Source organism: Eptesicus fuscus, chromosome 4 (assembly GCF_027574615.1).
Source record: "Eptesicus fuscus isolate TK198812 chromosome 4, DD_ASM_mEF_20220401, whole genome shotgun sequence".
Classification (NCBI taxonomy): Eukaryota; Metazoa; Chordata; class Mammalia; order Chiroptera; family Vespertilionidae; genus Eptesicus; species Eptesicus fuscus.
The window spans coordinates 106,033,390-106,047,306 of NC_072476.1; the positions used below are offsets into that span (position 1 = coordinate 106,033,390).

At 35.3% G+C, this 13,917-nt stretch overlaps 1 protein-coding gene across 1 annotated transcript in view; it reads left to right on the forward strand.

Moving 5' to 3' along the window:
- RICTOR (RPTOR independent companion of MTOR complex 2) overlaps nt 1–13,917 on the forward strand; it is a 95,800-nt gene that overhangs the window by 33,664 nt on the left and 48,219 nt on the right. Inside the window, exons 4-6 of the mRNA XM_054715305.1 lie at nt 3,696–3,760; nt 4,851–4,982; nt 11,276–11,339. Of these exons, the coding sequence (XP_054571280.1) occupies nt 3,696–3,760; nt 4,851–4,982; nt 11,276–11,339 (261 nt within the window). The remainder of the gene's footprint in view (nt 1–3,695; nt 3,761–4,850; nt 4,983–11,275; nt 11,340–13,917) is intronic.

The window sequence follows — 13,917 nt, forward strand, 5'->3', positions numbered from 1 at the left end:
TGCCTCCTACTGGCCAAACACCTGAAGAGCCGTAGGCTATTCCCCAATCTCACAATGGACTCTGTAGACTAACCCTGGCCTTTGAAGTGTATATCTCCACCTTGCCTTAGGACCATTTGTGTTAATAAAAAGCAAGGGGTCCTGAGACAAGGAGAACTTGGTTTCTTCAGCCAGGCTCCTCTGACCCCCAACGCCTGGACTCTTACTTTAGTTACACACAGCCTTTCTCCAGATTGCTGAACCCTTCTTAATGTTGGAACAAGAACCCCGGCAACTTTTGTATATTTACTTGTAGGATTTCAGAGCATTTCATTTTAACATTCATTACTGCTGTGGAAGAAGAATGCAAATATTGCCTCTTCAGAAATTTAGTTGATACATATATAAATCAATGTTTTAACCCTTTGCACTAGCTTGCTTTTTTCTCGATTCCTTTATTCTAATGCTAACCGTGTCAAGTCACACTCGACATCCGAGTGCAAAAGGTTAAGAAAGTAACTTTTCCCATTTTAAAAGCTCAAAGTTTTTTATAACAAATTCTTAGCTTCATTTTTCTATGAAGTTTATAAATTAAGAGTATGTCCAAGATCTAAGTAATAACACCATGATTACAATCATAAACAGTTCTGATTTTTCTTTTTTATTAATATACTAGTGGCCCAGTGCATGAATTCGTGGACATTGAAAGGAAATTAATTAGAAGAAGTATTTTAATATCGCTATTCACCCTTTCTCTATAATAGAAGTGTCAACCAAATTCATGATCGACAATGACAGATCGAAACACACGTGCGATTGGTGCCAGCGAGAGCTTTGTATGTATCGCACATGCACAAATCAACTTAGCCTTTTATATATATAGAACAAACTTGCTTAATTAGACCTGCTTTCTGATGTAGCTAAACTTTTTCCAGTCCAGTGAAGCACCCCAACTTCTCTTTCAGGTAATTGTCAGCAACACAACAGTTAATATCAACAGGAAGCAGATTATTATTGTAGGTCACGCAGGGAGAACAAAGGGTAAAATATTTAACTGCAGAGGTGTTTGACTATATTCTGTGCAGTGAGAAAACCTGAAGTCATTTTCATGGTCCACTATTTCTTCTTTTCAGTCGGATTAAGTTTCTAAACGTTCTAAAATCTCCATTTTCCAGCTAATGAAAAGAAAATAGGATTCTACTGAATCTCCTATCTACCTACTCCAGTACTTCTGTGAGGATCAAATGAGATGAGGCACAGGAAAACGCTTCACAGACATTTGGTTAAAGTGTGAATGTTTGCACCTGGCTGTAAAGCAAGTCGTGTTCCTGGGCTGAAGAAACTTCAAGGAGACTAGTCACTAGGGAGAGGAAGCTGGGCGTTGCTACATGGCGTCATTACACGTCACCCACAGCAACCGTTTCCAGACTGGGCTGGGCTGTGGGCCGCATTTTGCACCATGGGGTCTTGGCAGCGTTGGCTGTGATTTGGTGGGGTGTCATTCCAGGGTGAGGTGGGGCCTGTGTCCCACTTGGGTGAAGCCAAGTATTGCTTTGTCAGTGCCAGGTCTGCGGTGCCGTTTCTTTGTAAATGGCCAGTGCACCTCATGGCAGCTCCTGTGTTGGGCATCTGCCCTCTGGTGGTCAGTGTGTGTCATAGCAACTGGTCAGATGGTCGGAGGGACACTTAGCATATTAGCCTTTTATAAATATAGACTAGACGCCCAGTGCATGAAAATTCATGCACTGGAGGGGGGTCCCTCAGCCCGGCCTGCCCCTCTTAAAGTCCGGGAGCCCTCAGGGGCAGGAGGTAATCCAGCGATCAGGGGAAGGCGATTGCTCCCATCACACCCCTGCTGCTGCCACTGCCAGCAGCACAAGCCTCGGCCCGCCCTGGTTACCTGAGCCTTGGGTGGCCCTGGGCAGCTGGGAAGCCACCATCTGAAGCTTGCCTGCGCCTCGGGCTGGCCTTGGGTGGCTGGGGGGGCTTAGGGCAGGTCTGGCCACACCATGCGCCTGCCACTGCTCTCCCTCCCCTCCCCCCCCCCAGCTGGGCTGAAAGGACTGGGGGACTCTGGCGGGGCTGAGGGGACTGGGCACCACCATCTTGTGGCTATGGGCGCCGCCATCTTTGTGGCAGTGTGACAGTCAATTTGCATATTCCCTCTTTATTAGATAGGATAGTACCATATAGTGACACTGCTAGTAATATGAAATATTTAAGAAATCTCAAATAAATACTAAGTTATTATTTTGTTAATCCTCACCAGAGGATATTTTTCCCATTGGTTTTTAGAGAGAGTGGACGGGAGGGAGGGAGGGAGAAACAGAAACATCCATGTAAGAGAGACACACCTCACATTGATTGGTTGCTTCACACATGTACCAGACCATGCCAGGGCCAGGGTTCAAACCTGAAGCCCATGTATATGCCCTTGACTGGGAATTGAACCTGGGACCCTTTGGTGTTCAGGCCAACACTATAACCATTGAGCAACACTGCCCAGGGCATAGTAAATTGTTTTTAATAGTGATAAGTGTATTTTTGTGTACGTATGTTCTAATCCTTGGAAATGGGCAAATTTTATATGTATGTTTTGAGTTAGCTGTTCTGGTACAAATGATAGTTAAGTTTATTTACTATGTGTATAAAATGAGTATCTAGTCAGAGTGAGGTTCTCCACACTTGATTCATACCACTTTTGAAGCTAGAGAAATGAAGTGAGATGGTAATATGTAAGTATTCTTTTTTAAATATCCAACTTCGCTCCTCTCTCCCTGTGTAAATAATTTCAGCACGAAGTTGTAGTATTATTTTTCACTGTGAACTCTGGACTCTAACTGGTTTAGTCTGATTTCTGGCTTTACCACTTACTAGCTTTGTGGCCTCAGGAAGTGATGACCATCTGTAAGCCTAAGTAGTCCTCATTTACAAAAATATTACTTAGCTTTCTAGGGATGGTAAGATTAATCGTCAATCAGTGTTACTGTTGAGATAAAGACACACACACACACATACATATATAATGTAAGTAATATATATTTATTGTAAACATTTACAAAATACAGAAAAGCAAAGAAGAAAATAAATCACCTATGCTTGTACTTTCCTTTTTGATGTTAATAGCCGCATAAGATTCCTCCTTTATGAATGTTGGTTTCCAGTTCCTTACTACTGTAAATGATGTCCTGAGCAAATTGTGCTTTATGTTTTAGGTTATTTTAATATAAATCATCAAAAGTACTTTCTGATCCTGGTGCATTTTTTTAGTTTATTCCACAAAATATTTTCAGTTTATAATCCCATTAACAGTGTTTTCTTATCTGGTATAATTATATTCAAGAACAATTTCTTGCTTTTCTAAAAATAAATGTTTTTTAATTGATTTTGAGAGTGAGAAGAATAAAGCTAGAAATATTGATGAGAGATAAACATCATATATTGGCTGCCTCCTGCATACCCCCCAAATGGGGACCAAGCCTGCAACTCAGGCATGTGCCCTGACTGTGAATTGAACCAGTGACCTCTTGGTTCCTGGGTCAATGCTCAATGGTTTCTATCACCCACCAGGCGAAAGAAAGAAATCTGTATCCTTGAACTATAAAATCATATTTTTAAAAAATTTTATTAAAAGTATTTTATTTTTCAATCTAAAGGAGTAATGTATATAGACAAAAATATGTAATAAATACATATTTGTTTTGTTTTTCTGACAGCTTCTTTGTGATATTGGCCACAGTGAAGACAAATTGGGTTTTAACTATGAGGATATTATAATTTGGTAAGTATAGTTCAGTTTCTTCTCTCTTCTGGATTTTAGTATTAGTCAGTTTTAGTAATTTTAAATTAAAATTAGGATACTTTAATGTATCATATTTGATCTTATAGAAACAGTTGTTTGAACATTAGAAAAATTCAGGATTTCCAAAATTGTTTTGTTTGTTATTCTGTTCTAGTATTTTGTAATTATAAAATATAAAGAACCAAAGCTAATGTTGAAAAATACCTGGACTTCTGCAATTTAAACTTCTAAATGGCAAGCTTGATTTGCTCATGCCCACTAATAGAAGCATAACATTATGTATATATATATAAAAGCCCAGCGACCTGAATGATCAGAACAACCAGAACTACCAGTGACTATAATGCGCACTGCAGCAGCCAACCACCGTGATCTGGGCTCCTATCATCCCTCCCCCGCAGCCAGCCCAGCCCCCAATCAGCCCTCCCCAGCCTGATTGGGGGCAGGGCCAGCTGACCAACTGCCCACGGCCCCTCCTCCCTGCCGGCCTGGACTCATGGGCCCCCATCGGTGCGGGCCAGCTGGACCCCACCTATGCACAAATTCATGCACCAGGCCTCTAGTAGTAGTATAACCATCTTTTTGGTATGGTTAGGAATTAAAATGATATAATCTGTGCCTACTGTCATAAAATATTTTTACTTACTGGTTTAAGCACAATGGTTTTTTTAGAGGAGAGGAAGCAAGTAGGCAGATAGAGGGGAGTAGATTATAGTGGCATGTGTTACAACTTGAAAAAGGCATATTTAATGTCCCATTGTTTATGTAAAATAAACTACAGAAGATAGGTCAAAACTCAACATTTTCTTGATTGGTGAGAATGTACCAAGGAAGCACAGATGAAAAAATATGGGTGCGGGGGGGGCGAGGGTGAGGACACGTATATAATAACAATCAGTAAAGAAATTTTTTAAAAAATCACTAGTGAAGTTCCATGGCTTACAGCAAAATGATTTTTATATGTGTAAATAAATAGATTTGCTTATTTCAACTGAGGAAGAATTTAGTACCACGGTTTTATGTGTATTTGAAACTTGTACAGCAAAACTTTTTGTCTGTTTTCAAACAGCTTGAGGTTGGCTTTATTGAATGAAGCAAAAGAAGTGCGGGCAGCAGGTCTTCGAGCTCTTCGATATCTCATCCAAGACTCCACTATTCTGCAGAAGGTGCTTAAATTGAAAGTGGACTATTTAATAGCCAGGTAATTTTCTGGGAGCTATCTATCTTTTTATATGTTTTAAAAATTATGTATTAAGTTTTAGCATACCTATCATAAACTATAAATTTTTAGTGTAAAGCCTGATAATTTTTGCAGATATAGACAACCAAGTTCCTGGTTATTCCGAATAAGGTGTAGAACACTTTCAGCATCCCAGTCAAGTTTCCTTGTGTCTCCAACCAGTAATAAACATTGTTCAGGCTCTTCTCATTATAGACTAGTTTTTCCTGTTCTTAAACATCACATATTGCAAATTACTGTGTAGTAGTTCATGTTATGAATAGACCACAATTAGTCCATTCTGTTGATGATTTTATTACTTGTTTTCAGTGTTTAGCTATTTTGAATAAAGCATCCCTAAACATTCTGTATAATTCTGTTGATGGGCATATACTAGTATATGCACTCATTTCTCTCAGCTATATACATATGTAGGAGTGGAATTGCTGGGTCATAAAGTTTATGTATATTTAACTTTAATAGATATTGCCAACAGTTTTCCAACATGATTGCCCTGATTTACATTCTTAGCAACCATGTTTGAGAGTTCCGGTCTCTCCACATCCTCATCAGCACCTGCTATTTTCAGTCTTTAATTATACCCTTTTGACTGAGGTTTTCATTGTGAATTCCCTTTGTGGTTTTAATATGCATTTCCCTGATGGGTAGTGATGTGAAGCACCTTTTATATTTGGGTATCCTCCTTGTCTTTTGCTCATTTGTAAATTCGATTATCTATCTTGTTGTGTAGGAGTTCTTGATATCTTATGTATATGACTCTTTTCAGGTGTGCATATTAAGAATATTTTTTCCAAATCATTCTGCCTTACCTTTTCACTTTTCTTAATTAATAAAATTCATTATAGAGGTTGTTTGTTTTATAGCTTAATGCTTTAGATCTCTTTTGAAGATGGTATTCTATGTTTTCTCCTAAAGAATTTATTCTTTAATACATTTTAGTAGGTAATGGCCATTTTTATTTTTATCAAATAAATATTAGCAGAACTTGTTGAAAAGGTTTTTTTCACATCTAGATTAGTGCCACTCTTGTTGTAAATCGGGTATCAGATAAATATGAATCTGTTTTGTATTCTTTATTCTCATTAGTTGGTCTATTTGTCCATTCTTCCCCCAGTTTCTCACAGTTTTAATGACTGTAGTTTGATAATGTATTGATACTTGTTAATATAAGTCCTCCAACTGTGTTTCTTCAAGATTCTGTTGGCTATTTTGGGTTCTGCATTCCCATATGAATTTTATAATCATCTTGACCATTTCCATAAAAGTTTCTAGGATTTTAGTAGTAATTACATTAAAGCTCTAGGTTAATTTGCGATGAGTTGACATCTTAATAATCTTGAATCTTCCAAACCTTTAATTATTTGGAACTTTAATTTCTCTCAACAACATTTTGTAGTTTTCTGTGCATATGTCTTGCATATAGTTGTTAGGTTTATTTAAGGTATATTTTAATGACTTATATATTTTTATTTAATGTAATTCACTTTCAATTCTAATTGTTTTTAAAATTATTTTCAAATTTCTATTACAGAAGTATTAATTGCAAGTGATGACCATTTTATTTTTCCCTTTCCAATCCTTATATTTTTATTTTTCTTTCCTTATTGCATTGCTAGAATATTGCACTGACTAGAAATGGTGGAAAACTTTGTTTTGCTCCTTAACTCAGACTAAAAGAGTTGAGTATTTCGCCCTTATTTATGAAACTTGCTATAGGCTTTCAGAGGATTTTTTCCCCCTGTTTTTTGTTTGCATTCCTGAAGTAAACATCACTTGTTCATGATGTCTTATCCTTTTCATGTATAACTGAATTTGGTTTCCTAATATTTTGTGACAATTTTTTGTAGCTATATTCATGAGAGTTATTGGCCTTTGTTTTTCCATTCTTCTAATGTCCTTGTTTAGTTTTGACAGCAAGAGTATGTTTGCTTTATAAAACAACTAGGGAAGTTTTGCCCTCATTATATTCTGTGGAAAAATTTATGTAGGATGGGTCTTGTTTTTTTCTTACATGATTAGTAGAATTCACCAGTGAATGTGTGTAGGCCTGGGGTTTTCCTTATAGGAGTTTTAAGAATATGGACTCAATTTCTTTAACAGGTAGAGTACTATTAGTACTATTCTGGTTTTGTACTTCTTTTGTCAGTTCTTGCTTTTTTGAAGCTTTGTTATTGCATTCATAATAAGAATCACTAAACCTTCACATTGGGCTAATCCTTTTATAGTTATGAAATATCTCTCTTTGTTCCTTGTAGTACTTCCTTTATGAGTGTTCACTTTCTTCTATTTAGGGTTTCTGTAATTTGTCTTTTCTCATTCATTAACTTTCTAACTTTTCTGTCCTTACATTTAAGTGTGTCTCCTATAAATATCATAAGTTTTGTTTTGTGTTTTAACTCTGGTTTGACATTTTTGTCTTCTAATTGGAGTATTTAGACTATGTTTAGTGGTTTTTTATGTAAATGGTCTCTGGACTTTATCTAATGTAATTACACATGCGTTTGTCATTTAGTTATCAGTTTTTCCATATATTTGAATTTGTTTGCTATCTTGCTATTTGCATTCTATTTGTCACATATGTTCTCTGTTCTTGTGTTTCTCTTTTTTTGTTTCTATTGGAATGACCAAGGATTTTTCTCTTCTTTTAATATCTTTAGCAGTTGCTGTAAACATGTATCCTTCACATATTAAGGTCTATCACTTTTATTACAACCAGCACAATGCAGGAAGTCTTTTACAGTTTGACTGTATCTTCTCCTCTCTTTTGTGTTATCACTGTATTTATCATTTCTATATATATGTAACCCACTAAGGCACAGGTAGTATTGTTATTGTTTTAAACTTCAACAGTTGATATTTACCTACATTTTTCATGCGCTCCAGTAGTCTTCCTTTTTGCATTTCCACACTTTCATCTTGGATCACTTTCTGTCTGCTTAATGAATTTTCTTTACTGTTTCTTGTAGTACAGGTTTATTGGAGATAAATTCTCTCATCTCTTATTTTCTGTAAATGCCTCTCTTTTGCCTTCCTATTTACAGGCTTTTTAAAATGACCTGTTATTATTTTTCAGTGCTTCAAATAAATTTTTTTTAATATATTTTATTGATTTTTTACAGAGAGGAAGAGAGAGGGATAGAGAGTTAGAAACATCGATGAGAGAGAAACATCAATCAGCTGCCTCTTGTACACCCCCTACTGGGGATGTGCCCGCAACCAAGGTACATGCCCTTGACCGGAATCGAACCTGGGACCCTTGAGTCCGCAGGCTGATGCTCTATCCACTGAGCCAAACCGGTTTCAGCCAAATAAATTTTTTTAATATATTTTATTTTTACCTGTTGAACAATAAGTTGTTCCTCATTTTTGTTGTTCCTATATAAGTGATGTGTCTTTTTTTTTTTTTTTAAATCCTTTCCCGGGGATATTTTTCCATTGATTTTTTTTAGAGAGAGTGGAAGAGAGAGGGAAAAACAGAAATATCAATGTGAGACAAACCCATTGATTGGTTGTCTCCTGCATGCGCCCTGACCAGGTCCTGGGCCAGGGAGGAGGCTGCAGCCGAGGTACGTGCCCTTGACCGGAATCAAACCCAGGACCTTTTGGTCTGCAGGTCGACGCTCTATCCACTGAGCCATACCAGCTAGGGTTGATGTGTCCTTTTTTCCTCTGGCTACTTTAAACGTTTGTTGTTGTTGTTGTTATATTCTCTCCTATCCATTGGTACTCCAGCTATATTGGTTGACTCTGTTCATCCGTTCACTGCCCCCTATTTGTCTGATACCCTTACTGTATTTTCATTCTTTGTTGTTAATCTTTGTGTTTCAATGTGGCTTTTTTAATTCCTCCATCCTGCTAGTTGATTTACTAGACTGATTTGTCTCTTGAATTTTTAATTTCATTTGTCTTTCTATTATTTATTTTACTCTTATTTAAAGATTCTAGGTTTCTACTATTCCTTTATTTTCTACTTTCTTGAGCATATTAATCATGGTTATTTATAGAGCCCTGTAATGACAACTCATATGTGAATCACTTGTGTTGTTTCTATTGTCATTTTCTTTCCTTACTTTTTTGTTTACTTGGCCCTTTGTTTTAAAGCATATTTTATATTATTATCTGATTAGATGTGAACATTGTATATTCAAAATTTTTGGCTCTGGATCATGTTATTCTTCCCTTAAGAGAGTTAAGATTTATTCTGGAATGTTGGCGTATCATACTGTTTTAGCTTTGCCTATGCTCTAAGAAGTGGCTATTTGATCTCAAATGCAAGTGTGGATATTCAGCAGAACTTCACCTTGACCAGAATTGAGGCTTGACATCTATCTTAGTATTATGTACCTGCTAAAATTTCTGCTCAGTTTCTTAGCTTCTCAGTAGTAGTTTTTTTTTTTAATTTATCTTTATTGTTTAAAATATTACAGATGTCCCCTTTCTTCCCCAATGACTCCTCCTCCCCCACCCCCCCAAGCCCTTTCCACACTGTTGTCTCTGTCCATAGGTTATGCATATATGCATATAAGTTATTTGGTTAATCTATCCCCACCTACCCACCCACCCCCACATTTGACAGTCTGTTCCATGCTTCTGTGTCTCTGGATCTATTTTGTTCATTAGATTCCACATATGAGTGAGATCATGTGATACTTGTCTTTCTCTGACTGGCTTATTTCGCTTAGCATAATACTCCCCAGGTCCCTCCATGCTGTCTCAAAGAGTAAGAGATCCTTCTTTTTCATAGCTGCATAGTATTCCATGGTGTAAATGTACCACAGCTTTTTTATCTACTCATCTACTGATGGGCACTTGGGTTGTTTCCTGATTTGCTGTTATGAACATAGGGGTGCATATATTCTTTCTGATTGGTGTTTTGGGTTTCTTAGGATATATTCCTAGAAGTGGAACCACTGGGTCAAATGGCAGTTTCATTTGTAATTTTTTTGAGGAAACTCCATACTCTTTTCCATAGTGGCTGCACCAGTCTTCATTCCCACCAGCAGTGTACTAGGTCAGCAGTAACTTTTAGCTTGATTTCCTGGATTTTAATCCTACTTTTGCACAACATAGAAATTGGCAAGTACCTTGGAGAGGGTATTGTATGTAGATGAGCTCACTTTCCTGTATTTTCTCCTTTATGGGATTTCCCTTCAAGTCCCAAAGTTCAACCTGTCCCTTCAACCCAACAGGACTTTTGCTTTCTGCTAAGACTCTATTTCCCTAAAACTAGGGAATGACAAGGGCCCCCAGTCACAAAGCGTGGGGTGAATGGGGAGTTTGTGCTTCTCTTTAGAAGGATTATTATCCATTGCCCTTTTAACAGTGGCTTTACAAAGTAGTTTATTCAACCTTTATAATTGTGTTTGGCAGGAGGGTGGGTCTGATCCAATCCTCTCTGTTGTGGCCAGAAATGGAATTCTATGTCTATTTATGTTTTAATAAAATTGCTCTAGATTAATTATATAAAGAGAGAAGTAATGCTTTTTGAATAGCAAACTATCTATATATAAAGTATTGGTTAGAATCATGACCTGCGTAAATACAGACAAAATGACTTAATCAGCGACTAGAAATTGAACAATTTAATACATTTTAGAGGGAAGTGTCTAAGTGATATTTGATTGAGCATTAATTTTTGAAGTGCATTCAGATTTCAAATTATATTTTGGCAAAATAGAATTATTGTGGCTAGTACATAAAACTTTTAACTCAGTCATAATACAGAGGTGGGGCAAAAGTAGGTTAACAGTTCCTAGGGAAAATAATACTATAATTAATAATGCAAGAATAAACTTTCGCAGGCTCACAACTGTAAATCTACTTTTGCCAACCCCTGCATATAAAATTTAGGCCTTAGTTAAAATCACAATTAAATTGTAAGCTTAAAATACTTTCACAGTTCTTATAAAATATCTGAATCTTATCAAAGATAGATGAATATATTTCTCAGTAGATTTCTGGTAATTTGCTCTGTGTTTATTATTTCTGTATAGATATATATAATTCTGTGACTTGTTATATTCTATAGTGTTTCCTAGAGTTGTAAATGAAGTAGTTTTGAAATGTTTTATTATAGTAAGTATTTATCACTAGAGATATGTAAGCTAATTAAATGTCAGCTGGTACTGAAAATTCAGGTGTATTAAACATTTTAAATACCATATTGACATTATGAATGTGGGTCTGATTTAGTGGTATTGTTTTACAAAAAATTGTTAAGATTTTTATCAATAATTATTTTGTGTATTATTTAGGTGCATTGACATACAGCAGAGCAACGAGGTAGAGAGGACACAAGCACTTCGATTAGTCAGAAAGGTATGCTCCATGTCTAAGAGTAAAGGCAGATTTATGGTTTCCATGTTAAGTATTTTGCATTTTTAGATTTAGACTATTTTATGAAATCTTATTAAAATTTAAAGCTAAATTCTCAGTAAACATTTTAAGATTATACATGAGTTAAATAGACTTATGAAACTTCGACGTGACATAAATATTTGTATAATTATTGTATGTGACTAGGTATAGCTAGAGCAATATTTTTTATAAAATGTTTATTGTAAAGAGTATTTCTCTCTTTAGTAGACATGCAAATGAAATTAATGCTTTGATATGTTATTGAGAAAGAAGACTACTTGCTTCTTCCCTTGATTTTTCCCTTAAATGTATGCTTGGAATTAATACTATTAAATGGATGCCACAAATAGTTACATTACAATAGTTATTTTGAAGATAAATTTGGATGCAATTTATAGACAGTTGCAATAAGAATTCAGGCCATTGTGTATGATAAAAGGTCAAAGTCTCAACTTCAAGAGCATTTGTTAAGGTTAATCCATATGCTTCTAGTGAGAAGCCTTCAAGAAAGTTTTTGTTCTTACATGTAATGCCCCAAGGGCAGAGGAACAGTGAACTGAGAGTTAACTTTGTTAGGACATAGCTTGTGAAAGAATTTTATCATGTTTCATCTTAAAGTATCATGTTTGTTTCTAAACATTCATGAGACTAATGAAGTGTGCGTTTGTTTTAATGTAAAAACATCTAAAATTATTTATCAATTAAGCTTTTGGCTTTTCTCTTTCCCCACCTTGGAATTCAGTGCATGCTCCAGAATGTGCAATGTTGAGTTTGTATATTAACTAGATTCCTTTTTTTTTCTTTTTCTTCCAATTGTCTAGCTTATGTTAGGAATAGTATCCACTAGTGAACATAGTAAGGAAGAGTAAATGGATGAGTTGTCTTAAGAGATGTTTGTAATTTTTTTGAAGAGTGAGATTGGAAATTATGAAATTTTGTTACAGGTAAACATATTGCAACCATAGTTTGTGTCTTTAAATTTAAAAATTAGATTTATGATTTTTATTTATTCATACAATCTCTCCTACTGCCATGATTTTGAGAATTCAAGATAAGAAAACAAGTTGTTTCTGAAGAACCTAGAATAACTTTTTGGTTATTAGAGTTATTTATGTCAATATTTATCATATTCGGGATTAAATTGAGACATTAAAATATATGTTAGCATATTGAAAATGACATACTCATTACATGTAAACATAAATAACATTTTAATAAAAGTAACTATATTTGTTAAAAAATGAGTAGAGTGGCATTATGTTAGATTTTTCAAATAATGTCTGTCTTGATAGAGGATAGCTGGATTATGATATTTGCTTTGGTATTCAATCTGATGTGATTTCACATGCAATGGAGTCTCTGGAAAACTTCAATATATACTTGTGAGAGAATGAGATTGGGAAAAGACAAATAAGGTCTTTGGTTTATTATGAAAACAGTTTTACCTTTGCAGAATCCCTGAAAATGTCCTAGGTCAGACCCTTAGGTTCCCGGACCACACTTTGAGAATTGTTGCCCTAGAAATTGCATTCAGAAGAAAAGACAACTCCAAATGGATTCAAACAATTAAATTCAGTTTTAAAAATTATTTAAAGAACATTTCATTTCAATTTTGTAAACATTTTTGTACAGGTTACAAATTTATAAAATGGCCAGTAAACAGACTCTTGAAAACAATTTAATAACTCCATAACAAAATTATATTCTGTTGTGTTATCTTCTGAAGTACATAGTAATTTGTGGCAGATACCGTTTGTGAATCCAAGAGCAGGAAAATTGCTTGTACCTGATGGTAGACTATAAGCTCAGAGGAAGAGTCCTGACACAGGGTTTCTCCTTGGTTTAGCTAAAAGCAGTTAAAGGGAAAACACACTTGCTGAATGAACAGTGGACTCTATTGGCCTGAGGAACTATAATTTCATTAGTACTTTTAACAACCAAAGCAAACATTTCTATTTTTCAGTAACATCTTGGCAACTGAGCTAGTAGAAATTAATGATAATATAATTGCTGAGGATTTTTTGTATGCATGCAAAAAAGTTTTAATTTTTTTTGGTAAAAGTATTTTCTTTTAGTTTTAAAAGTAAAAATATTTGTTGCTTTAGGATAACTGCTCTATGAGTAATTAAGGAATACTCATATTACTTTTCCTTCACTTTCACTTATTTCAATCATTCGGAAGGTTCTTGTTTGTTTTCTTGTTTCTTTTTCAATGTCTGTGATTTTTTCCCCTTGTTTCTTCAGTCCAGGCAATCCTTCCTTATCTCTTTGATTTTCAATCTAGTTTTTTCACTGGTCAGCTATTGCTTTTCTTTAAATTGTAATTTAAATTATAACTCATCATTTTCTTTATATATCATTTATTAATGCATGTAATAAGAGATTAATAATATATTAGGGATTTGTGTGTGTGTGTGTGTGTGTGTTTCTGTTTTGTGTTTTTACAATTGAAAAGAGATTCATTTAGGGAAGTTATTTGCCCTTGCTTCACAGCAAGATATTGGCATATCCAGTGTAAGAACTTAGTTCTTTGGATTGC